Source organism: Cygnus atratus, chromosome Z (assembly GCF_013377495.2).
Source record: "Cygnus atratus isolate AKBS03 ecotype Queensland, Australia chromosome Z, CAtr_DNAZoo_HiC_assembly, whole genome shotgun sequence".
Taxonomy (NCBI): Eukaryota; Metazoa; Chordata; class Aves; order Anseriformes; family Anatidae; genus Cygnus; species Cygnus atratus.
Window position 1 is genome coordinate 77,013,287 of NC_066396.1, and position 27,562 is coordinate 77,040,848.

The following is a 27,562-nucleotide window of genomic DNA, read 5'->3' on the forward strand; positions in this document are numbered from 1 at the left end:
GAAAAGATTACTAAAGATTTTCATTAATTGTACTAGGAGTCTAAACTGCAGTCTTTCCTGAAACCTCCCAATCCTCAAACAATGTTGCAGTAGAACTCTCAGTACCACTGTCATGGGAGTTTGAAGTTAGCAAATACAAAATTTAATCAAATCCTTACAACTTGGTCTGTATTTACTCCCTAATCCTCCTAAAATTCCCAGGAATTTTACCCACATACAGGAAATCAGATTTTACTGGAGAGAATTGATTTAAAAATTTTTACACATTAGATTTCATGTTAGGAGCCATTTCATGACTATGTACATATGCAGCACAACTTAACAAGCAAAAAGCAGTTTTATACTAAACAGCAGATGAAAAGTTGGATCTATAACTCAGTACAAAAGCAATGCAGCATCTGAATTATTGAACACAAATCATTTTTTTACTGTGTATCTAAACCAAACATATTGTAGAGTTGCTGACTGCGTATCTTCAGAAATAAAAGAAAAAAAGACACTGGAAGGACAACATAGAAATATAGAAAAAAACATCAGCTACTTTAAGGAGGAGATGCAGCTTTCTGGATTTAATGGTGAATTGCGAAATTTTTGGCTTTTTGTTCAATTAAAAAGCTACCATAATGTCCACAGATAAAGACAAGCTATAAACAATATGGTTTTACCTAATCTATACCTAACATAGAAATGAGAAGAAAAATGTTTTCCATAGTCCATAGATGAGTCCCGTACTATGTATGGGACTCATCTCTAAATTTCTTCCATTGCATAACAAGGTTTAACTTAGGCAGCTGCTGCAATACAAAAGCCCCTCGACAACATTAAACTGCAAACTGCTGAGCAACTGGAACAAAGAATATTGACAACACTGTCTAGGTCCCAAAAGAGTACATTTAGAAACCAAGTAACTGGAAAAAAGACTTGCACCAATTCTATGGTTCATCAAACATATGCAATAATATGTTGATTCTAGGGCAGTTACAGGCAGCGAATCTGAATGCCTGTCAGGTCAGAATTAAAAATTAAAGCAGAGCTCTTGGCGTGTGAGGAACTGATGATTTTTGAAACAGTCAGTAATGCTAAAAGAGGTTCAGAGGGAAGGCGTAATGCCTCACAAAGTTTCTCATGAAGAAATATGCAGAGTCGCATCTTTGTCTATAGCAGTTGTGAACCAAAAGGGAATGTAAGAGAACTTCCAATTTAAAAAAAAAAAAGAAGAAGAAAAAAAAAAGGGGGGGGGGGGTGTATCCGCATAATCACTTAGCAGTGGGGTTTGCCAGAACAATGGCGACAGAGGGTTTAGAAAAGGAGAAGAGACTAAAAAGAAAATTTGCATCTTTCATCAAGGCTGATAGCCAGTTTTGAGAAAGACGTTTGAGAATGCTTAAGAGAGCGGTATTTCAGTCTTGTTTCTACCATTACCTGTACAGAAAGTGAAAATATAATGTTAAAAACAGAATCCAAGAGCTCAAGGGACTTACTCTGTTGTGCACGGCCTCGAGAACATAGATGTGATTTTGGTAATGCTGGTTGTGCTGGCCAGCTTGTTATCATCTGGCTGATACTACTACACAACTACTGGTTACATCACACTACAGCATGATGAGACATCTGTCCGCACAAGGAAAAGCTGATATGATGTATTAATTGACTTACCTTTCAATATGTTTCAGAGGTCAAAAGTGACCTCAAGATTACCTTGAGTAAAGGTTAAGTAAATGCAGAGATCTCACACTACTAAATATGCAATGAAAATATCATTAAAGGAAGATTCTGTGCCTTGGATGACTTGTTATGTACATACATACAAAGAAGAATATTCGGAGTGGTCACTCAGTCTGCAAAAACATTTCTTAAAATTAGTTTTTAACTGGACTAATACACAGAGAAAATCATTATGTTTCGGTATTTCACTACACTCTGATGGGGGGAAAAAAAAGCCCTCATACAAGTTGTGCTTGTCAGTGAAATTAGAACAACTAGCTTAATTCCTGAGATATACTGAACACTTTTCCTGTATAAACTTCAGCTGTAGGGCTAGTAACATTAGTTACAATAACAGTAATATTAAGCAAGTGTAACTTTGGGTGTCATCACTTTCTAAGTACTTTTAAAATTGATAAAATATAAAAGGAAAGTATACTGGTTTTGTGTGATTATGGAGCCTTTTGTCTTCCTTCACAATTCATTTGAAAAGACATGTGAGTGAAAATGAATCTTTTAAAAGAAGATGGACCTGAAGCAGGACTGCTAAAGCAAATGTTTTGAACTACTTGTGTATTAACACACTTGAAAATTTTTGCTCAGTACATCATTCCTCAACTTCTTTTAATAAGATGATGCATTTGCAGGCTTACATTTATGTAATTTCTCATACAACTGCTTTTTTCCTAAAGACAGAGTGATGCAGTAAAAAGCTAAAACAAGCTGAAGTTGGTAGTTGATGGGAAAACTGTGCTAATGGATGGGCACTTCCAAATTTTTCCTCTGCGCATCTGGAGGTCAGAAGTTGGCAAGTGCTAGGTTATTGAAAATGGTGTATTTTATAAACCTAAAAAGGGATCCATGAAGTCTACCACCTCTTGCTACATGGTCCAAAACCAAGCACAAAAATAACTGCTCTAGAGACAGGCATGTGAACAATTTCCCCCGAAGCAGCCATATGCCAGGGTGCCAGCAGCTGGCAAGAGGAGACCAGGAACCCCCCTCTGTCACAGCATGCAGCTCCAGCAGCCGAAGCATTGCCCTGGCAGGGAGAGGCTCAGGTACCAAGTAACCAGGCCATGTTCTCGCTAATTCACATTAGATAATGAAACACCTCTGGGTCTACATTGATAGGTAATACCCGAAGAACAAATTCAGTATGAAATGTTTAAATTGCATTCTGCAGAGGCTTTCTTCTTGAGCTTTTTTATCAGAATGATGACGTGGGCATTTAAGAAAGCTACGTGTAGAAAAAGACTGACGGAGAACATTAAGATGTGATGAATTGCTGTGGCCACCCCAAGCCCTCGTCCTCTCTACCCAGACCTCCTGGTGCTGATCAGAGGCTCAGCACCCTCTCCAAGGATGTCTTCGGTGCTCCATCTGAGCATGGAGCTGGTCACTCCTGGGAGACTCTGGCAAAGTTGTCCTTAAATACTGTCAATATATAGAATACTTAAAAATTGGAACACCAAGTTTAGATACTCAATGGCTATGTGTTGCTACATTTTACTCTGGCAATTCATGAGATACCTGTTAAGTAGCATGGAAATACATTTTTACAGAGTGACAAATGCTTCCCAGAGCTGTTGTGAAGCACAGGGCTAAAAGTACAAGGTTTAGAACTTCCTACTCTTTCATACTCAGGAAATACTTCCAAATATCAGAAGCACTGAAAACTGCAGATGAAATTATGGGCAAAACTTGAGGAGGCTTTAGAACAAATCTGCTGTGACAGGAGAAAAATCTTTTAAGAAAATCTAGCATTTTTTCTTCTCTGGAAATAAATACATTTGGCAGATTTTCAAGTCAATCACTTATTTAGTGCATGTTGTTGACTTTGAAACAAGATAAATCATAAATGATCATAAATGGCACTTTTAAAACATAGCCTTGTAACTATTTTTCCTTTGACCCTCACTCTATTTCACCACAGTTTAATGACCAGGTCTGTTAACCATATTAATTTTACAAGGAGTCTAGAATATTAAGAATTTCAGCACAACTCCTAATCATTTGAGCAACTGTCCAGGGCATGGAACATATCTTCTGAACCAGCACAAGTAAAGGTTTGTCAAGTTTTTTAAAGTCACGCTTGGGGAAACAACAAAGACAAAATGGTATTTTGTCTCTTTGGGGACAAGAATTTCCACTGAAGGCAAACAGAGAGATTAAATGTCACCGCTAGGGTCTCAAAAAACTAAGCAGACAATAACATCAGGCATAGGAATCTAAGTGTGAAAGGGACAGAAACTGAATGATTCAAGAAACTTGACAAAGAAGAACCAGAGGTAAGCTTCTGTAGCAAAGCCATGCAGGCTGAGAATGGGAACAAATTGAGAAGTCCCGTGTGTGTCCCCCAAATCCCTGAAGACATGAACTGTAAAACAGAAAAAAGGCTTCTGACAATGAAAACAAAGTTTTAGCATAAGAGCAAAAGGAACCTGGATGATCAGGACTTACATCTATGAAGGAGTTGATAGTATCAGGTAACAACCTCTTTGGACAAGGAAGGAGTTAGAGCTCATCCTACAGAAAGGATCAACAGATTCAGTGGCACTGGAAATAAAACTAAAAAATGGTTTGAAGAATTACACCATGGTTGTGTAACTGCACAATGTTTTAAAAAGTTCAAATAAGATGTTTTATCCACAATACAAAAAGGAATGCATCTTGCAGTTTTGCAGCTTTGATAAATAGCCGCATGGTTTGCTTGTTCAGCGAAAACATAATACAGAAATGACTATAAAAAAGCAGTTTCCACTGACATAATTCTTCATCCAGGAGAACACATAATGTGCACGTTTAGGTAATGATTGTGTGTGATTGCTTACAATACATGCAGAAATAATAATTCAATTTCTGCTATTATCAAGGCAGTATCTCAACAACTGCAACATTTGTCAGGCTCCATTTAATAAAGTTAGAACACATTTTCTGACATGGATTCCAGTCAGCAGTAAATAGGAAATCCAATATGCAAATGCTTTACGATCTTTTTCTTGAAATGTTTCCTTCGATCTTACCCCCAAATTCCGAAAATTGTGAATGATCTGAAAACAGAATGGAACAGGTAGTCAAATACTATGTTTTACTACTTTGTTGCTTTTTTCTTAAACCAGAAGTTCCTGACAGAACCAGGGTATACAAAGTCTTTTGTGGGAACAGCTTATGGAATCACTTCCATTCATCCAGTGTTACTCCTGCATCAAAAAATGCTTATTTTTCAAAAACAAAGATATTACTACATGTATGAACTGAGCGATAGTTTGAAACAGCAAATAATCCCACAATTTACAAGGATAAATATCCTAGCGCCTGCACGTGCACCCAGCCTCTTAAATAGGTATCCAGATTTATGACACCTCTGAATTCACCAGCACCTCTGGAATTCATCTGACTTCAATAAAACCTACTGCATACTCATGACACTTTGAAGTGAAAAAACAACCAAATAACAACAACAACAACAACAAAAACAGTCTACATATATTAACAAGACCTTTGTAGCCAACCTTTAGGGGCCCACAGCTGAAATTAATTCACAGTTTCAAAAACATCAGAGCACAGATTACCAGTTCTTTCATCTCCTGCTATCTTTAAATGTATTTTTAAAGCACATAACAAAAGCAAAATTTTTAACTATCTTTCAAATCTAGGCTTAATGGTAATAATCTTAACATTAACTGGGCCATTTTCAGTTAACATTATTAACAAATCTTCTTCTGCTCTTTCTGCCAGCCTTGTTTTTGAACCAGCGGGGAACTGAGTTACACTAAATCCTATTCTCCAAGTGCTGGAGAACAGGAATCTCATTAATAACGATTCCCTGCTGGCTCACAAGAACAGCTAGGACAGCTGAACTACACTGCAATGCACATAGTATCATTCAACTTTTTTTTAAAGATTTATTTTACATTTTAGGCAGCTGACAAAATAAGAATGAAGAGCAAAATAAACATATCAAGACTATCATTTTTTCCTCTTCCATTTATTTTGAAGTTTTTAATTTATAGGTCTGTCAACCACTACACCACTTGTTAGGGTTCTCTAATCCCAGGAAACATGGACAAGCCCAAATTGTCATTGAAGAACAGTATAAAGGCTTCTGTAAAGTCTAAGAGGGTCTTGTGGCAAGATTTGAAGTTTCTCTCCAAAAGAATTTGCATGTCTGGCATGGGATTGGAATGGGACAAAGTGATTTAATAAAAAATACCATCTATAAAAAGCCAGCTCTGCTACCATATAGCTTTGGAGATCTCCAACTGTTATTACAGCCCCTTTTTATAAGACCAAGTTCCTAGTTAATTAACTTTCCTTCTTCTTTCCAAGAGCATTGTTTTTTAGAGAATATGCAGTTAAGAAGTGCTTAAACTGCACTTTCTACCACTACAGCTCCCAAAATCAGACATTCACAGCACAGCTCCACTGGACAAACATTTGTACTCCAGATTGAGCTCTATGGAAAGTGCAGTGGTTACCATCACCTTGTCCAACTACTGATGATGATGTTGCATCCCTGCTCTCCCCAACACCTTTTAAAAGGAACAAAATCGAGTCATTTTGCAGGATGACACCCACTGAAGAACCAAAGCATGCACACTCGCTAACTCACAAACCTGGGGCTATCAAGTTCACATCACCCACTTTAAAGACAATTTGCCCTGACTTCTGCAACTTTAATTCTAGCCCCTTGCCTGTAAGCATGGAGAAATACTCTCTCACTACATGGTCAGGCTTTTTTTTTTTTTTTTTTTTTTTGTCTGTGGGACCCTTGCTTCACATGATGGGCTGAGCTGCCCAATCCTCTGACTTCAACCACGTAGCACATGAGGGCAGTACGGAGATGTACACTGAGTGCAATGACAATACTTACAGTATTTAGAACATTTACAAAACAATGCCAGCCCCTAACAATGCTCCCACTATGCAGAAACGTCTCACTGTCATAGACTGCTTTGGCCACAATAGGTGAGTTACCTCTCTCCCCCAACAAAATGCAATGGTTCCTCCAAAAGGAACAGCAGTGTTCAATCATTTGTTCTTTCCTTCCTCCTTGTATCTCTCTGTCTGCCTAGAGATAGCTCTATAAACCCTCAGTGAACTGGTTTTGCTAAAAGGTACTGGGAAGAGAGAGTTCAGCCTGAAGCAGACACCTTGAACAGACAATTCAGCAGGAACTACTGAGTTTAACTACATCTTAAGCAACTAAAAATAGACTCTAAAGAATCTTAACCTATAGATTCCATTTCATAAAATTATTACATGAACTATAAGAAAACTGGGAGTTACATTTTGTGTGTTTCTTTTAGTGGAAATAAAAAATGTGTACTGACTAATTATAAAGGTTCTAGAACTACCTCTACAGCACAAGATTACATCTAATAACACGGTAAAGCATTAAAACCATAGTAAAGCTCCGTTTTGAAATCACCCTCTTGGATACTCCATTCACACAATCTTCTCATTGTAATTTGGATTTCAGGGAACTGAACGTAAGCAAGTTCAGCTTCACCAGGGACATTACATTTTTTGGTACCTAATCATTTTCTGTATTTCACTCAGTCATGTTTTCTAAGCAATCAAGCAGTCTAAGAAAGATATTTTTAAAAAATAATGAAAGCTTAGTTCCTTACACAATTTAAGAAATGTGATTTAGGGAACTGATGCTTCAACAAAACCCTCTACATACTACAGTGCTGCAAAAAGAATTTTCAAGACTCATTTTCCTCCAGGAAGATTCTACAAATTATCAGTGAAGGAAGAATGAAGGAAGGGATGTAAAGGAACTTCCTTCTTCCTATTAAGAGAAAAAGGAAACAGTTATTTTCCCTATGTGTCTGTCTCACTGTTGAAAGACTTGGGATTGAATCTCAAAGTTGAAGGAAGAGGAAGAAACTTTGTTCCAAAGCCTGGCCTGAATACTCACAGCAGTATGGAGAATACATTTTAACTACCCAAGAATTAAAAAGTATTCAGTTAGCTGCTGGAAATAGACAAGGTCCAAGAGAACAGCACAGCTGAGCAACAAGAAAGGCCACCGCCAAAGGGAATACAGAAACCTGAGATGCTGACAGGTCACTACCTGCCTTCTTCGTGCTCAGGGAAGAAGCTTCCCAGAAGACAGTGAAAGGAAGGCTTCTTTCTTTCCAGCATCAAGGAAGACAGAAGATTCCACAGGCCCTCAAGGGATGTCCATCACACAGCAAGAGAAGGAACAGTTGGTAGGAGGCTGTTTAATTTTGTTTATCTTTCAAGGGAGGAGGGCAGTTACTGGAAATACAGAACGTAAACTGCTCTAAATGAGCCAAGACAGCAGCTGTATCTGACTTAGGAGTGGTAGGAGCTATAATCTTGTCATTCATCAGCCCCCAATCCACCAAATGTTCTCTGTGTAACAATGGGGAAGAAGCCACTGGAGCAGGAAAAAGAAAGCAATTGGCAATACGAGTCAGAAAAGGCAATGCTGGTGTACACAAAGTAGAATAATGTTAAAACCATATAATTAATAGGAAAATAAACACAATATTATAATTGAACTGTTAGGACTGAATAAAAAGCTTTCTGCAGTGACACATGAGAAGCTGTCCAGAGGAGCCCTCTTTAACAATTTTGCCCTTAAAAACAGAAATTTATAAATGTTTTTCCCGAACAGATAGAATCAGAAGAAGGTGTTTCCACAAAAACATTTGGGGGAAAAAAAAAAAAGACTAAATAAATGAAAAGCTGGCTTCTATATTAAGAAATAACTAAAACCGGAGAGCAAACTAGAATGGGTCATTCTGTTTCTCCTGTTTCCTATGATCCTAATAATGCAAACATATATGTGAGTTTAATGAGACTATTCACACACACACAGTGCTACTCGACCATGAAATTGTTTGCCAGATTAGGGCCAGAGTTCCTGATCCTGCCATCAGATCTGTACAGGCAGATCACAACATCCCTGTAGATCTGTGATAAAGTCAATGAAGTCATGCTCCAGAGGGATTCAAGTGTCTATCTTTACGTATCTCTCCGCAAATCTTATTCCTGTGGAATTGATTTACAAAGTATAACATCATACTCCACTATAGGCACATTCACTATCTGTATACTTCCCTCCCTCTCCCTTAGAGCAGGGAAGATACTAAAACTCACTTCATGGAATGTATCCAACTATTATACAGTTATGAACCTTGTAGATCTCATAAGCTAAAATTTCAGCTTTGCAATACATTTATGGAAATCAGATTTGAAAGCAGACCTGGAAAATGTTTTCAAGATTGTCAATGGCTCAGAACATAGTGTATATATCATATATCTTATAATGAGCTTTGTCTTCCTCTTCCTATGTCAGAGTAAATTAGACAGGTCATGCACCTCTTTTGGTGTGAATTATGCAGAATACTACCTTCTCGGCAGGGCATATTAGCCTCTGATGGGTTACAGGCTGCTGCATCTGAGTTTTGTTATAGGTCTCCTTGCTAACTGGCATAAATCTGTTTCATGCACATTAGTGCGACAGCACTATAGAGATGCCCATTTAAGTTAAGGAGGAGCTATATTTAAACAGGCTACAATGAGAAAGTGGAAAGCAGAACTTCACTTTAAGACAAGTTTAATTTTGATTTTCCTTGACTACTCCAGTCACCATTTTTCTTGAAGTACACAGGTATGCGTGTTGTGTTTTTTTTCCTGCAATACTATACGTGTGAAATGAAAGGCTCTATTTGTACACATTGAAGTTTTACATATTTGCAGTGAATAAATTAACAAAGTTTGCATTGTTTGAAATGTTGTTAACATGAGGATCAAAACCCCCCAAGATTTCAAAACCTCATTTGTTAAACAGATACTCCAATATGGAGATCCGCCACATTTCTGCTAAAATAAAACATTCTGTGGAAGCTCAAGAACCCATGTTACCACAATTGCTTGTAATAGTAAGGCATTAATTTGGCAGAATATTCAAGAAGGCTATTATCTGTTCACTGTGACTTCTGTTATATAACGTGCATTTCATATTTAGTATAAGGTTTGGATGTGACAGTTCTAGTCAGCCATGGATATTCACTTTCCCTCAAGAGGCTTGCCTGCCTTTCCTCCTCATTACTTCGTTTTTCACCACCTCTCACAAGGCATTTGTTGTTCAGCTGTTCTTATTAAGAGCTGCATGTCTCCCACAATTTGTGATCTTCAGGATTCATCTTTCATCATATTAGAGAGCAGATGGAAGTTATAAGTCTTTGGTTTTTCCAGGCATGTGTTAAGCAAGTCTGAAATGAGTCACTTAGAGGTATTAACAGATCAGTCGAGCTTATTACAAAATCTATGTTTGGCATATTGTGCAGAAATAAGACTCTCACTTTCACTTTTACATTTTATGAGTCTAAAGAAGGCAAAGTGCCTCAAATCTAGCCAAATAATTCTATCAGAAAAATAAAAACGCTTTACATCAGTGTAATACTGGCTTTTACCTTATTATTTGGTAGATAGGAATGTCTCACTACGTACAGATGCACACATGGACATATACACAAGCAGAGTTCTCAGAACACCCTCTTGTAATTACCTCCAAGAGAAATTTTACCAGCTAAATTGGAACCTCTAAATGCAAACACTTATTAGAAGGCTACCCTAAATCTGTACTCTCATTTAGCATAATAAACATCAAATCAAATGCTGATATAGAAAACAAAGCATCGGAAGAAAGAATACTGAGAGGGGACAAGGAGTGGGAGAGGAAGAGCACACACAGGAAGCAGGTTACTGCAAGGCTGTAATCCTGTATTTGCTCTCTATTGATCAAATGATCAATACTTTATTGATGTAGAGCATTATGTACAATCAGTGTTAAATATTAATGTCAAGAGATCTTTAACTCTAAATTCAGAGCATTTGTTAGTCAATTTAATATTCCCAGTGTTACTAAGCTACAACTTAACCCCCTAGAGTGCTGTAAAAACATATGGCTTACACTGTGCAACAAATTAGAATGATTTGTACGTCAACAGAGGTGAAGATATTTTTAAAATACAACTAATAGAATTAACAAAAGTTTAGAAACAGGATGTTTTTCAATGCATGCTACGTAAACTCATGGTTGCATGTATATTGTCATTCTTAAAAGCAAAATACATTAAAAACCTTGGTTAAAAAGATTTTGAGTTCACTCCAAATTAAGTTTAAAACCTAAACTGTAAAACAGCTTTTGCTTTAGTAGCATAAATAATCCATTATAGCATAACAAAAATTAAAATTTTAATTTGAGCAAATGGAGTTCTAAACCAAATACATGAGGGGTATTGCATGAAATTTTGCAGTAAGGCATCATCACTCTAAGAAATGGTTAAAGTTAACAACTGTTCATCAGGACAACCAAGCAATGAACAAACTGTAATGTCCTGGGACTTCCATCAAACAGGTCAAAAACCACCAGTGGATCCTTCTTCCTGGCACTAATATATGCCATAACTTCAAAAATACCTTGGATTTATGTTACTTATAAAGTAAATGCCAGTCTTCAGAAGATGGAAAAATAAGCCCATGCAGAAATCTGTAATGGAATAAAGCATCTAATAATGTAAGTGTTTATATCAACTTTTTTAAGCAGATCACCTTTCAAACAAATTTTACCTGTATATCACAGACACACAGAATCGAAGGGGTTGGAAGGGACCTCGAAAGATCATCGGGTCCAAACCCCCTGCCAAAGCAGGCTCCTTAGAGCAGGCTGCCCAGGTAGGCGTCCAGACGGGCCTTGAATATCTCCAGAGAAGGAGACTCCACAACTTCCCTGGGCAGCCTGTTCCAGTGCTCCGTCACCCTCACCGTGAAGAAGTTCTTTCGCATGTTGGTGCGGAACTTCCTGTGCTCCATCTTGTGGCCATTACCCCTTGTCCTGTCCCCACAAACCCCTGAAAAGAGGTTGGCCAAATCCCTCTGTCTCCCACACCTCAGGTGTTTATACACATTGATAAGATTGATGAGATCCCCTCTCAGTCTTCTCTTCTCCAGGCTGAACGGACCCAGGTCTCTCAGCCTTTCCCCATAGGGAAGATGCTCCAGGCCCTGTATCATCTTTGTGGCCCTCCGCTGGACTCTTTCCAGGAGATCCCTGTCTTTTTTGTACCGGGGAGCCCAGAACTGGACACAGTTATATTGTAGCAATTAAGTTACTCTGGAAGGCTGCTAGGCAGCCTGAGCATTCCAGCCACTGCCTTTCATCATTTGTCCTCTACTTTATCCTGTACACTCCACAATATCTAGTAGACCACTCACTTCTCTCTTAACCTGTTAATTCATATTTCTTCTTACCTCCAAGCAAAAGAAAACAACAAGTTTTGCTCTATTTCATAAATTTGGCATGGTTTTAAATATAGTGTATATAAGTCTTTTTAGTGTTCCATTATGACTAAATCCTATTTTTTCCCACAGATCATTCCCTGAAAGTCTCCCCTCATTAGAAAGGCTGTTATCTTCTATTGTTCTCAATGAAAATGAAGCGTAAAACATTCTTAGAAAAGAGGCACTCTTTCAACATGTCCACTGCCTCCCTCTGGGAACAATGAGAAAGGAGCTAAACTGCCTTCAGGGGAGATGGTGGTTCCTTATACTGTCAGAGGCTTCCACTTAACTCAAACTAATTAACCATTTTACTTCTAAACTCTGAGAAAATTAAATCTCCACTCAAAGGATAAGTGTTGGAATTTTGGGAAGGATATACTGTTTTTTCTATCTGAAACAAATAGTTCAGTACTCACATTAAACATGAAACACAGCACAAATTTACCTATGAAAATAACCTTTACTAAGAAAAAAAAATAAGTGGACTGTAAAAAAAAATTCATTTCTGTATGAGAGCTTACGGTTAACATTTATGATTTGGAGTAGTTCAAATCTGAGTAACTACATTACCCAATACTGTATGCAAAGGAATGATGAAGGAGGAGGGCAGGGGCAGAATGGGAACATTATTTGCCTTCACAGAAATGTGAGAAAGTAAATTCTTTTGGGGGTTTTCTTAGCATGAAACAAAATGGGGAAAAAAAAATCCTTATTTTCCCACAAAAGGGGTCTGTGTAATCCAATGAAACCAACTTCTCAGCTTGGCAAATTTCTGAGCAGCAAAGAAGTCTTGGAGGTAACAGTGAAATATTATTTTGCGCTACTTGAGATACATCCAAAAGTACGTGGATCAAATCCTGACACAAGTAAATGCTGTTTTCCTGAAGAAAGTGGTGCCTACTTTGATGGCAGGCTGAAACATTCTTTTAACCATTCCTTTCTGAAAAATTGCATTAAAGAACATCTACTAAGCAATAAAACTGAGAAGCTGAAGAAAGTGGAAAAGTTAAGCTTGACTGTGCGTAATTCTGCCAATACCATTGTACAAGATCAGTCTCAGATCCTGAGTACCAACTGCACTCCCCAAACCTTCCAGTAAATACTATCCTTCCAAAAAGACATCCACCTTATTTTATAGTAGTGTCCCTTTACAATTGATAACTGGAAGGAAGGTAAGAATTTTTCACTTTTTCCAGATCTTTTAGATTTACAGACTTTTGGTTGCACATATGAGGAAGTCAAGGATTTACGCCCTTGTAAGACATCTTAACAAAAGTATTTTGTACTGAATATGATTTTTTAATTGTTCATTTGATTTTTCTAACAGACCAGAGTAATCTTCAACCATACAGATTTATACAATGGATTTGGAGAGGAAATTTCTGGGTAATCACCTGACTTCCTTAGTCTTCTTCTAGCTTTCATATCCAAAAGTATTTTACTATAACCATACCTAAACACCGGGAAACAAGATGTATCTCTGTGGAATGAAAGAGCAGTAGAGAAATGCATTTCATTCATATGTAAAAATGAACACCATTTACATAAAATGTAAAGCGTATTGTTCTAACAACGACTGTATGGAAAGAGATGCTTTTCACTTCCATATTGGTTATGAAAAGAATGTTATGACCACTTAAAAAAAAATGTAGTTTTAAAAAAGAATCTAATCTCCAGGTACACAGGGGTAGCTATCTACAAGGTATTAAGAAGTGTATGTCTGAAGAAGGTATTCTAAAGGTGAAATTACAGGTACAGTAATGAACAGCAAACATATAATGGGCCTTCCTGCACAAATTTGCAGAACTCCTGCAAGAAATTATCAAGCAACTCAGACCAGAAGCATTGCTTTAATAGAACAGTCCTTAACCATTACTGGGCAAACCAGGCCAAACACAGACTACACAGGGTATCCCACACACCCCTCAGTCAAGGGAAATCACACTTAACCATAGACCTGTGCTTGGGAATCTCTGCTTTTAATCTCTGCCCATGGAAACATGAAGAACCTCAGAAACAAAAAATATACTGGAGAGTTCACAGGAAGGCCATCGATTGCTTAGAGATCTGAAATACATTCTTTTCCACTCATTCATGAATCTGTATTTCATGATTGTATGGCAATATAATATGGCGTTTGTCCCAAGAATAACACAGAATTCAGCATTTTGTAAATTACCTCTGATCCTCCCTCCTTCACTCTCTGCCTGTACTTGCCATCTCTTGCTCTCCACAGCTGGGAAGGATAGAAAGGGGTTTTTGTTTTTTCTTTTAAGCAGGAGTTACCATGCATTCTCCATGCCCTGCTCCATGCAAACAGACAGCTGGAAGCCAGATCTAGAATCCTATTTTCAGCAAGAAGCCAGGGAGGACCCAAAAGCACAAGCTGCCTAGCTAGGCTGCCTGCAGAAGATCACAATAGCAAGAGCTGGGGAAGGCAAGAAAATCAACAGCCAAAACAAATTCCTCCATCCCTGATACACATGAGAGGCAGAGGAGGAGTTCCTTGATAGACTGGGAAGAGATTGCGACTGCTGTTAAGCATGAACTGAGACCTCCTGGAAAACACGACAAGCAAATCCATTTTCAAAAATTATCCTGAAGGAGAAAAGGCTTCCATGTGTTTTGGTCAACAAAAAAACTTCACCTAGAAGATAGTTTTATGTGGGTTTCAGAAGTGTGGTTTTTTTTGTCATTGTTGTTGTTGTTGTTTTTTAAGTAGTTTCATGACATAGAAACTATTCTGCCACTGTGCTGTGGGAAAAAAAGGCTTGAGATTCATGGTCACTTCCAACAAACTTCCAGTGATGCCTTCATACAATGTTTCATCATAAACCTCTCATGGTAACCTTCAGTCCTCAAATTCTGAGTACTACTAAGGATACATTAGGGTTTAGAAGGCATTTAAGGTCAAGCGAGTTCTCCTGAAGAAAGATGGGCACAGAGAAGAGGGAAGAAAGAGGTAACTGTTTCCCCCTAAAACAGACCAATAAATGCAGAGACCTAACTTATTCCTATGTAAGACTAACAAAGAGATTGATCAGCTATCTTGTGTCCAAACACTATTCCCATTAATCCCTAGAAAAAAAAAATTGATTTATATCACTATGATCTTTAAAAGGAATCACCTGTACAGAACTCATTATAGCAGAGTCTTTAATATATCCTACAACTTTCAAGTAAAACTAAGCTCCCTGTCAAACAGTTTACTATAAAAACATGCTAACAAATCAGATGGAATATGATACTAGCTTATGAGACTGTACAGTCTCTGAGGCAATGAACATGTCTTTTTCTTATCCTGTAAACTACTTAGCCGTCTTTTGGGAGCCACAAAAACAAACAAGAGACCCTTACTCACACCAAAAGTGATCTTTCAAACAGCCATGGAGAAGACACTAATAGAAACTTACCTGGAAAATAATCGAGATTTTACTACAGCTGCTTGTGAGAATTAATAGATCCCTCCTAGCATCAATACCACATGGAAGGACTTCCAGTACAATATGCAAAGGGGGCATAAAAACTTCTGGACTGTAATAAGATTTTAAGCACTAGGTAAGGAAATCATCTGTCAAGAAAGAACTTTACAGATATCACCCCTCCAAACCCAGAGTCCAGAGATGTGAATGAATGGCCGTGCCAGTAGAATTGGAGAATGACCAATTCTAAGAGTCAGATTCACTCCTACGAAGGAGCTTCTAAAAGTCTGTTGTTCTTTTTCTTCTTTTTTTTTTTTTTCCTCAGGAATCAGAGGATTTCCATTTTATTTTCCCTTTTGACCCAGTAAGTTTTCAGCTTATAAAGAGACGGAAAGAAAGCAGGAACAACATGCACATGGGAATCTGCTTCTCACAACAGAATATCTCAGTTCCAACCCAGAGAAATGAGATCTGTTAAGAGACTTGAAGAGATCTCCTTAGGACACTGTGAAGATAAAAACATTCTACAGTGAAGACCAAATTTTGGCTAAAAGTAACCATGTAAGTGATTTTTCACAGGACTTCGAAGCACATAGAAGTTTTCTTCCAGCAAAAGTGATAGTTGAATGGAAAATTAATCTATTTGGGTTGTTGTTGTTGTTGTTGTTGTTTTTTCTTCTTGAAATGCTCTGTTCCTACTGAAATGACTGTAATAATAATAATAGCCTAGGCAAGCACCATTTTTCTTTCCTGAATTACCTGAAATATAAACAAAGTATTTCTAAGAAATTTTCATTAAATTTCAAGGCAAGCATGCACCTGCCTGAACCAGCACATGCACTTTCATGACATACATCTCTCTTCTCAAATCCAAAATGTGAACTTAATGAGTTCAGAGCCTTATTCACTTAGACAAAAAAATACATAAATAAAAATCCAACTGCAAATTTCAATAGAAAATAAAAATAGAATCCCTTGTAGATCATATGGATGAGTTGTAAGTGTTTAACCTCAGGGTGAGGAGACAAAAACTTCTTTTTAAAGCCAGAATAGCCCTTCACCTTTCTATTTATTGTGTTTTTACTAAGATGAGCATTGTTAGTACTGCAAGCAGTTATAGCCTCCACTCTGAGAGTCACTTCATGTTCTTGCTGTCAGACATGAAAGATCCTTCTCTTCTGACTAGCTTGATAAAAATCCAAGGTGTATTAGTACAATCTGAATACACGGAAATAGTACTTCCATACCTCATCTCTGCAGAACAGGGACGATACTGTACAGAGAAACATGTATGCACATATACGTGTAACAGAAAATTTAAATAACAGTTGTGTAAAAGAGTATGTTTTTCCTGTTATTTTACACAAATGGTAAAGAAGAGATTCTGTGGCACAGACTGATAGGCACACACAGGCTGAGACTGCTTGCTTGATTAAAGAGCATTGATAGCAGAGGAAAGTTCACATGAACTTTTCTTCAACACAGTGCTCCAGATGGGTTCTAATGAGGGTAATGCTAGTGTTTTTCCCCAAGTATACTGCAGATGTACAAAGCCCAGCTGCAGATATTCAGTTGTATTAAATGACAAGCAAAGCAGAGGCTGAAATGTTACTGCAAACTAAATAATGAAATAAAACTTATAATTCAGAAAACTTTTGTAGAAGAATTAAGGGTGCGGGGGAATCAAGCAGCATCATCTTTTGCAACTGCAGTTGAGATACTGTGGAACTTGAAAAGTAATCAAATCTTCCTGTATATATTCATTTTATGAGTCAAGCTCAGTGTGCTGCAGACTGACTAGCAACTGTGTTGTTTGAGGCAGCAGTATTTCACAAATCATTAAATCATCCTCAGACACCTTCCACCTCCACCAAACGTTCTTAAATCTTTCTTCCTTCACAAAAAGCAAAGACAGAAAAGATACTGGGTCAGCTCATTCAGCCTAATTAGTGTTAAACATGACATGTGTGGTGTAACCAGACCACTCACACCTTCGGCAAGAATGCTCTCCTTAGGTCAAGTAGAACACACACCTAATAAAAAATTCTGAATCGCTAGTATGAATTAATAAGCAAGCCTTCTGTGCTTTTTGTACTTGGCAATTACAGTTTTGAGATATGACAGTGCAACTACAAATGCTCTGCTCCTTGACCTGCAGTCTCACAGTAGGACTGAGTTATCAGTGCCTCAGCCCAGTGCCTGGCTCTCTGATGGTCTGCGCTGGTGGTAGAATTTCGACCCCTCTGGAGTCGGTGGCAACACTCCACATGGGTCAGCATTTCACAAAGCATTTAATAAATGTTTACCTTCAACAGCTGTGAAATATGCTTGGCTGTATTTTATAACAATTTGTTACGTGCATTAATACAAATGTACAATAGACTCATGAAATATTAAATATATGCAAGATTTCAACAGTGTGCACTTATCATGATGCAGACTGCCTTCCTAAACAAAAAGCACGTGACACTGAGGAACAGCATGAGTCCTGCTAGATATTAGACAAGTTTATCTCAACTGTGAGGAAAAATAATGCAATGGATAGGTTTTCTTGTCACTTTAAATGATTACGGTTTTAGAAATGCCTGGAGAATTAACTGATAAAATAAGCCAATGTATTTCTGATATAAATATTCATCTGTCTTTATGCAGATTTATATGCATATAGAAGAATATCATGGTTTTATTTTTCCTTTATCAAACACCACTCTATAGAGTACCTTAAACACCACACAGTTGTACATCACAAACAGAACTCATTTGACTATTTTCTCAGGTTTTTAAATTACCATTAACACACACCATAATGCAGACAGAAGTGAGCAATAAGACCATGTAATATTCTAAAACCTGTGGAAGTTAGAAACACTAAAAAGGAAATGCTAAGACAAAAAAAAGTTTGATAATTTTGATTCAGCTACTCAAATTCCTAGATTAGAATTATATAGATTAAAACAGTGAACTTGCTGATCGATGAAACTCTCATGAGCTTACAGAACTGTGGACTCTGTTCCTTTTCAGACTTCCTAGTACTTTTTTATTTAAGTTTTCCTCTAACTGGTGATTTCATTTGAAAATTATTTCATAACAGCTTTTACAGGTTGCAGATTTTTGGCTTTTGTCATATACCTTACACTGCGAGTGCGCAGTGCCCCCACTGAAGTCAACGGTCATACCTTGGATTCTGACCTCCACAAATTTGATTCACTACTGTCATTCCCTGCAGCCAGAAACTATTCCTGTAAAGCTATCTCTCCTTCAGTGTGGAATTAAACCTCGCTCTCATAACAAGGATTGAAAACAACAACAAAGCTGTTGAAATGTTTTATTATTCCAACAACTGTGTATTCAAAACAGAACCCGTAAAGGAGCGCAGAAACTGTGCTTCCACCAGTGACATTGTTCTTAATTTTAGGAATGTGCTTTACCAAGTTGGTTGACTTTAACACTTTTCTGTGTGGAAAATTTCCTCAGAATTTTGTTCCTTTCTCCAACGCTGCTTTTTTCTCATTGATTATGAAGAGTGATCACCGTAGCATGGACATGATAGTGCAAAATTATCCAAGCTCCTTTACCAGTCAGCCTCAGAATCTAACCACTAAGGAGAAGGTATTAAAGGATTATTGGTCTGTAAGTAAAATACGCCGAACAGTTCTAACTGTGTTGATGGTGCATTTGTAACATAGTCCAAAAAAGGCAAGATCATCAGTCATTCACACACTATGGGAACCTGAGCTGTTATCAGATGGTGACAATAGATAACAGAAAATAGTCTCTTCGAAGGTTCATTTAAGTTCTTCCAGGTTTGTGTTTGTAAGAGATTGAGCTATTGAAGTCTAATTTTAATTTTATACACAAAAATATTTTTTTGCAGCAACTACAAAATATTTTTAAGACAGACCTGGAATACAGCGAAGGAAAGAGGTTTCAGAACAGTATCATAAGGGAGATTTACTCCCTTTTTATACCATACGAATGGCCCAAAGGAATGAGAGTGTGACTTTAGCTCAGTCAGCCTGCAGAGGGTTTCCTTAGTTAAAATGAAATCACCGGGTGGAGAAGAACTGGCACAGGGGATAGAACCCAAATTCCAACCAGAGTTTGGAACGCAGTTCCAGATTTCTAGAGTACTCCATTTATGCAATGAGAACAGAGAAAAAGGAAAGAAACTGTTTCAATGTTATGGACCCAAAAAATTTAATTTTTAATTTTTTGGTCCTCTCAGGTGAAATTGCACTGAACTCCCTGATGTGTTCCAAACTGGGTCTCAAATGTATCAAAACTGGCATAATACTTTTTACTGTTATTCCTCCTGTTCTCCTGAACTGTCTGACTTTACATTTATCTTGTTCTGTGATACTTAAGTACAGTAGTCATGCTTGAAGTCTGTATAGTCCCAACAGAAGCCAGGGGGTGGAAGTGACAATTACATCTGTTGAGCAGCCTCCTCTGTAGCACAGACAGAGTATGGATATGTGGACAGGACATATCTGTGCTTCGATTTGGCCCACGTGCTAGTGACCAGCCCGATGTCTCCACAGGGGAAAGACAGAGGGACATTCATTGTTCTGAGTTAATGCACAGGACAGCGTTTTGATCTCTAAGATGAGTAACAGTTTTCCGTATGGCAATGGGTAATCACAGAATTAGGAAGTCCTAATTCTGAGGCATCCCCAGAAAACACATTAGAGTTACTTATGTGTGACAGACACCTGCATTTGAGATACTGTCATGCAGAAATACTTCTCTATCACATTCCATACAGTACTGAAAGCACAGTAAATATACACAAAACTTACATAGTCATGAAAGGCTTTTGCTTCACTTGAATGTTCACAGGTTTCTCGTCTTTCTGGAGCTGCACAGTAGAGATCCCAAAATACACTGCAAATTAAGAAGTTAGAGATACAGTGAGAAAATCATTGTAATACTCACATAGATTTTATGGTGCACACCGCACATGCATGTTTATATATAGAAACAGACGCATCACTTCCTTGCCAAGAGCTGCAAGCACTTACCTCTATGAAAGAGTTTAGCTTTGTAAAACATCTAGGAGGAATCGAGTCCTGTTATCTGATTCTCTGAGGCGAGCAGTGCCGTACTCGTTTAAAACCACCATAGTATAAACCAAGAAACTAATCTAATATACAAGGTTTAAGGGTATAAAGCTCTACACCTAACCTCATACCTCTGGCAACTGCTGCTATTTATGTCCACAAAACCCTGGAAGGGACAGATACATACAGTAATAACATGAAAAGGCATGGTACGGAAGAGAAAACTGAGGAGTTCTTCCAAGGTCCAATACTGTGCTTTAAACAAAAGTTCCTAGAGAAACAGGTGTATGAGTAAGAGTAGGAAATAGATGGATATCTTCTTTTATAGCTCTTGGGTTATACGGAGCGAAAGGAAATTACAATACTCTGTCTTTCCACTCTCGCCCCTGTTCAAACGGAGTTATACATGAATGAGTCCTAACACAAAATTTCTAGAAATAAATTATGTGTACACTAGAACAATCCCGAGAATAAAGTTTGTTTAATATTGTTTCTTTATTGTTTAGTCCAGCATCGCAATACAGAATTGTGGAAAATGTGAACGCTCTGCTGCAGAAAATCAAAATTAAGGTTAATGCAGACATCACAGGAACAAGAAACATGTTCTCTTTTTCAGGCTTCCATCAGGTAGCTAAAAGCACAAAGGTGAATGAAGAATATGCCACCCTCCACACAGCTGCACAAATCACTTGGGATTTTGTGTTCAAATGGAACCACTTTTAAATTTGTAAATTCTTGTACTCCTGACAGCTGGACATATTCTCCATAATGTTTTATTCTTGCAAACACAGACATACCGGATACATTCAAGGCATGTGACAGTTAGTAAATACCATGGCTAAACAGCAGTGACTATGAGCACTCTTAGCTCCTTGGGAATTTTACACAAACAAATGTGTCTCTGCATACCGGTATATTTAAGCAAGTGGCATCATGCATGAAACACTACAAGTAAATCTTGTGTCTACACATATTCTGAGCTGAGAAAAACTGTGCAAATGCAGACTTTACAACACCAAGCCCGTGCTAACACACACTGCTTCTCAAAAAGGCTGGTGACTTGGGTTCGGCTAATCATTTTCATATGCTATTTCCGTGAATAGAAATGTGGGCTGAAGACTATGTATGTGGATGTGAGCTTCCTCAGTCACTGTATGTACATATTTCATGTAATATATAAATATTTTTTTCCTGAATGTAATTATTTAGGATATGTATAATGCTTTTAAATGCACAGCTTAGTAGAAGATAGTGAACAAAGAAACTCTGGCCAATTTTCTTTCAAGGATGCTGTCTTAACAGTCTACTATGCAATATTTGTTTTCTTGTATCTAATATCTGTGTCTTTTCCTATATCTAATTTTCTGTTCTTTCATTTCTTTATAAGAAAATGGTTCTTTTTCCTCATCTTCACATTCTTTTTACAATGATCACTTGAATTTCTTGCCTGCAGCTGCTGGAATTTGCAATCACCATATTCTAAAAATTGGAAAGAAAATGGACACTTACCACCACCAGGAGTGCAAGAATCCTGGGGGCTCCCCCAGTGTGATGTTTTTTTTCCCATCTTATCTGAAATAAAATCATAAAAACACAGGTATTCACTTTTGTGATTATTGTGACTAAAAAAAACATTACATAATATCAAGAAAAGGAAGAATAAAATGTTTTGTAGCTATGAAAGGCTTTATTATCATCAATCTGAATGGCTATATTATGTACTTTATTATAAATACTACTTTAGCTCATGCCTCTTACTTTAGGAAAGCGTATTTTAGAATTTATTTTGTAGAGATTCTGAATATAGCTTTATTAAGGATGTATCTTGTATCACTCCACCACTGAGATGTGCATTTTCTAAGCTCAAAAATGCATGAACAACAACGACAAGGAAAAGTTAAAAATGCCCCTAAAACTATCTAAAAGATCTTCCAGTTTGTACAAGGAAAAACAGAAGATACAGAACTAGTGTTACCAGTTCAGCAGGTGGCAGTCTTCCCTCCATATCCAAAGCTAGCCAATGCTTCAGGATCATCAAGGACTGCTTTACTCCTAGAGGTAGCATGACAAATACCAGTAACAACCAAGCTACAACCTGTTCTCCCACCATCCAGTGAAAGCGTAAAGCTAGCTTGGCTTGGTTTGTCTGCACTAGCAAATGCTCTTGAATAGAAAAATACTCTCTGTGAGCTCTTTCCCACCTAAGAAATCTGGCTTACTTGGAACATTTTTTTTTTTTTCAAAAGAAATGCAATTTGGTAATTTTTACACCCCTAACTTCACACTTTTATTGTTACCAGCTAACTCGTCAAACAACACAACACACCGTGAGAGCGCTGTTCTCTACCTTAGCTATTATCACACAATCATTTTATTAGTGCCATAGTGATTGGTTTGTCCTTAGCTACCAAACTAAATAGTTTGGACTATAAAAAAAGCCAGTTTAATTGCTTAAGGAGCTCTGTTGCAAATAACTGAAGATTTCTGTAGAAGTTCACATGACACTTTATGGGAGGGAGGCAGTCTCATGCTTAAACTGGGTGGAAACCAGGGCGTTACATATACTCCAAATTCCTCCAGTTACAACTACACATAGCACTATTTCCTGTCCAATTCTGTAGAAAGATCATTGTTTAAACACAAGCCATATTCTGCTCTACAGACAGAAGTAATGGCTGACGAAAGAAGGATTATTCTAATGAAATGGGTAAACATCTTTAACATGAAAGGTATTTAAAGACGTATATGAAGGTAAATTAAAAGCGTACTGGAAAAGGTAGATACAATGTGTTCATACTGCAAGAGGCAGTAGCGAAGCTGGGATTTTTCAACACAGAATAAAACTATTTCTCAACTCCAACTTGACTGCCACCCCCAACTGTTAAAAAATTTAAACAAGTATGTTTTGTCAATAGCTGGCAGGAGTAGAATACATAGTTCATACAACTAAAATGTTATTTGCACTCATATGAAGCAAGGTAATGTGAATTTGATAAATTATATAAATACTTAAAACTATCAAAAAATAATTTGCCTGTTTAAAATTACCTTAGAAAGGTAAGCTTCAGGCATTATCACTTCTTTTGGTAAAGCTGGCAGAATGAACCGGCCGCATGGCACTTTACCCCCACCCACCCACCCACCATCACCACTTAATAGCACTTAATCTACAAAAAGCACTTTTCAAACTGTGAAACTCTTGCCTAAACTGCACCAGGTAAAAATGTTAATGAAAATGAAAAATATACACAAAAGAGAAAACCACTAAAAGTTTTTAAAATGATTCAAATGCACTCCTCAGTGGCATGACTGCTCTTCACACGCATTTGGCATGGCTTGTGTTAATGACCAGGAATGTACTGTACTTCTGAGAAGTTTTGAAAGCAACATAATGGAGAGATGCAACATGTAGTCAAAGCTACAAAGTGGAGTTGAAAAATCATTCAGTTAAGAGTAAAAACGTTATCTGTGCAGAAAGACCTCACTATGTCCAAGCAACATTCATGTTTTTTGACACAGGGCTTGAGGAAATTGCCTGACTCACAAGTCTTACACTGGTCCATTTTAGTAAGACAGTTCATCTTCACAAATTTATTCAAAGAAGGAACCTGAATGATAGGTGGAAGTTTTTGATCTGTTTTGCTTTCAAAAAATACACACCTCTGTCTGACATTGAAAGTGCTTGTCAGATGACACAGACAGAAAAAGAATTATAATTAAAAAAAAAAACAAAAACAAAAACAAAAACTTGTTGTCAGCTGTATCAATAACTAGCTCATAACTAGTGATCAATCAGCTGCAAAATGCCTACTTTCCTGGTCTAGCTAAGCTAGCAGAATTACTCCTACAAGGCCAGAACCTAGCTTTGAGGACAGAAAATACAGGGGTAAGGATCAGCTCTCCAAGAAAATTCAGCAGCTACAACACCAAAGGAAAGATTCTGGAGCAGAACAGTTTATACTGTTTTTTAAAAAATTGTGTATCCCATCTGAACAGTTCTATTCAACCCTCATAAGAAAATGACACTGTTTAGCTAGTACTGGTAGTCCCTTGCCATTTTGCTAATTGTACAATGACTACATGTTTCAGGATGAAACAGCTATTAAATTATTTCCATCCAGTACTTCATGTCACGTCTCCTCAAAGGAAGTTCATTTGCAGACTAAGAGATGAGCGTGGTAGCTAACAAACTGAAGACGTCTCTTTTACCCATACACCCAGGAAAAGGCTAGCTGACCTGGAGGTCCCACATTTTAGAGATGAAGGCAACAAGGTTTTGAAGGCTGTACTCAGCAGGGACCACAAAGACATGGAAAGCACTCTTCACCTTGTAAACAAGAAGGATAAGCAGAGCACTTCTAGATTTTACTGACTCACGAATCAGTTCTACACAAAACATTACAAAAATGAAGACATGCTTAAGACAACCTTCTCTAAGTTATATAATATCAGTGATTTCATGATATCCAATTTAAATTTTACTTCTCTCAATTTCATTCCATTACTCTTAGCTGCATTCCCTGGTAAACCTTTACGTTAAGGGATGTTAATCTTTGCCATTTATACTCTTTAGTTACCACTGACAGCTGTACAGCTCTGATAATCTATATACGTTTATTTCTTTTACACCCCAATACACTGGCTTAGAGCTACTTTGAACTAAGTGAACTTTAAAGAAATCCACCCAAATTACTCAGGCGGGTGCAGACTGCCAGAGTAGAGAAGGCATTGAGCCCCAACAGCCTTGCTTTCTAAGAAGTGGCCAAGCCGATACAAATTTCCTCCTACGCCACCTGGGTATCTCTTCCACCTAGCTCAACCACAGCAGGGCAGTTGCTTCCCGAAAGCCATGAGTCAGAAAAACACAAAGACACATGGAAGATTTGCTAAAAGACTTCTTTGCACTTCCCAACTGCTGCTTTGTCATTTTCATCCTGTGTGCCAACAATCCATCTCTAACAACAGCTGACTCACCACGAGGGGCACTGAGCTACTATATTGTGGTTTACAGCCCAGGATTGAGTGGGCGTTACAACGTAAGGGCCTGTCTGCTCCACAATCAACTATCATTTCTTTCTTGCTGCTTTTACCACTTGCCATTTAAAATTATTTTCTCCAAGCCGGATTAGTGTACAGTTTTCTCCGTCTGACCCTCATTGTATTGCTTTCATCCCAAATACCATCTTTTCCAGGCTTCCCGTAACAGCGATAATTGCATTTGGTTCCAACATACAACCATTTACAAATACTGTTAGCACAGTCTTTACCTTTCTGCACTGCTAACAAACAAGGTAAATAAACTCACAGCTTTGTGTGAAATTTAACAGACAACTCATATCAATTCAATACACTATTATTCGTCTCTGCCCCATCTTTTAGCTGATTTTCAGCATCAGTCTGAATTTGAAAGATTTGATACATTCTCATATTACATTTGTTCAGATCTGAGAGTTTCTCTATAATCCAAGATTGAATTACTTTTAAAAGCTAAATTTCAAGACACTGTATTGAATGTTTTCCTGAAATCCAAATGTCACACCAGTTATACTCCTGCCAACTGCTCATTTTGCACATATATCATAAAACAAAATGAGCAAAATGAATCTTGCACAATGTATTATTTACAAATGACAGCTGTTTTGGGAAAGCCAAGATGATAGTCTCCATTATTTTCTCTCATTGCTTTACTAAGGAGAAAAAACAATTGTCAAAACCATGTTTTAATATAAACATAACCTGAAACTACCACAATTCTATCGCTTTTGCTTCTCTCTGTTATGTGAATTTTCTATAACCACCACAAACAGCCCTCGTCTCTTCCATCTCCGAAATGTCATCACTAGCATGTTAATTCTATTAGCTTTCAGAAGAGCACCAGTTGAAGCAGCAGATTTTCCTGCTACAACATGTTGCCTGTTTTTCTCACTTATGCTCACTATCCAACTATCATTATCTTAATGTTCTCATCAAAGAAAGATTAAAAACAATAAACCCCAAAGACCTCAATATGTTTGGCATACAGGTATTCTTGTATCCCAGAGTAAACGTAAAATACTAAGGAGATACAATTTACTTCAATCTTCTACAGATATATATATGTCTTTAAAGGTCTGTGAAAAAGACTAGCTATTGTCTAATGGTAAAAAATGCATTAGCATTCGAGAGCATTTAAGAAAGAGCACCTGAACAGTTATAGTCATAATTAATTCACCAGATGAAAAGAAGCAAAATAATTAGAAGCATGGTAGGAATACATAGTGAGATCAGTATAAAATACCTGACTGCTGTATGTTTAGAAGGGGTACATCATTCACAATTGGAGATATCAACAGTAAGTTAGAAGATCATCAAGAAGGAACACGATCGATGCACATTCTAACATGCACATTTATTATAGAAAATAGACATATCTTTCTTCCATGTAGGACCGAATCAGACAACAGGGCTAACAAACAACAGAAAAAATAATTATGCAAAGGCATGCAGAATGACATGGCAAACTGGCTTTTGCAAAATCAGAAGTCTATGCTGATCAATGTAAACAGATATGCAAGATTGTCACCACTGTTTTTTCTAAACCAACACAGATTTATTTCACTTGCACACATTGTAACATTGTGCAAGGAAAAAAAAGACAGGGCAAACATACCTCTGATAAAAACGTCTGCGCTGATTTCTGTGCTCCTACATGGAGCAGATACTCATATACGTACAGCGCTAATCTGAAAAACAAACAAAAAAAGACAGTATTTAGTATAATGCATTTGTTTGCTCCCCATTTTTGGAACACGTGATTTCAGAGGTTTGACTTGCACACTATTTCCTTTCAGAAACCACTATGTACTGAACATGACAAATCTATTATCTATACCAGAACTTTTAAACTAGACATGTAGGTCAATCTGAGCAGAGTTGTTTAAATAGCAGTTAATTAAATATTATTAAAACCCCAAATTACTTAATGTCAACATTTTTAATGATATTTGGACATGTGCCCAGTTAGCTAACAATTGACCTACTGCTGCCTGTATTTGCCCACAATACACC

At 37.4% G+C, this 27,562-nt stretch overlaps 1 protein-coding gene across 2 annotated transcripts in view; it reads right to left on the reverse strand.

The window, feature by feature from the left end:
• SSBP2 (single stranded DNA binding protein 2) overlaps nt 1-27,562 on the reverse strand; it is a 181,402-nt gene that overhangs the window by 113,497 nt on the left and 40,343 nt on the right. Inside the window, exons 2-4 of one of the 2 annotated variants that reach the window (XM_035567553.2) lie at nt 27,165-27,237; nt 22,025-22,087; nt 20,255-20,339 (exon numbers count right to left, since the gene is read on the reverse strand). Coding sequence is in view for 1 of the 2 variants with exons in the window: in XM_050716352.1 (XP_050572309.1) it covers nt 20,255-20,339; nt 22,025-22,082; nt 27,161-27,237 (220 nt within the window). In the remaining variant the exon portion in view is untranslated. Of the gene's footprint in view, nt 1-20,254; nt 20,340-22,024; nt 22,088-27,160; nt 27,238-27,562 lie in introns of both variants that reach the window. The other variant, XM_050716352.1, reaches the window with a different exon arrangement.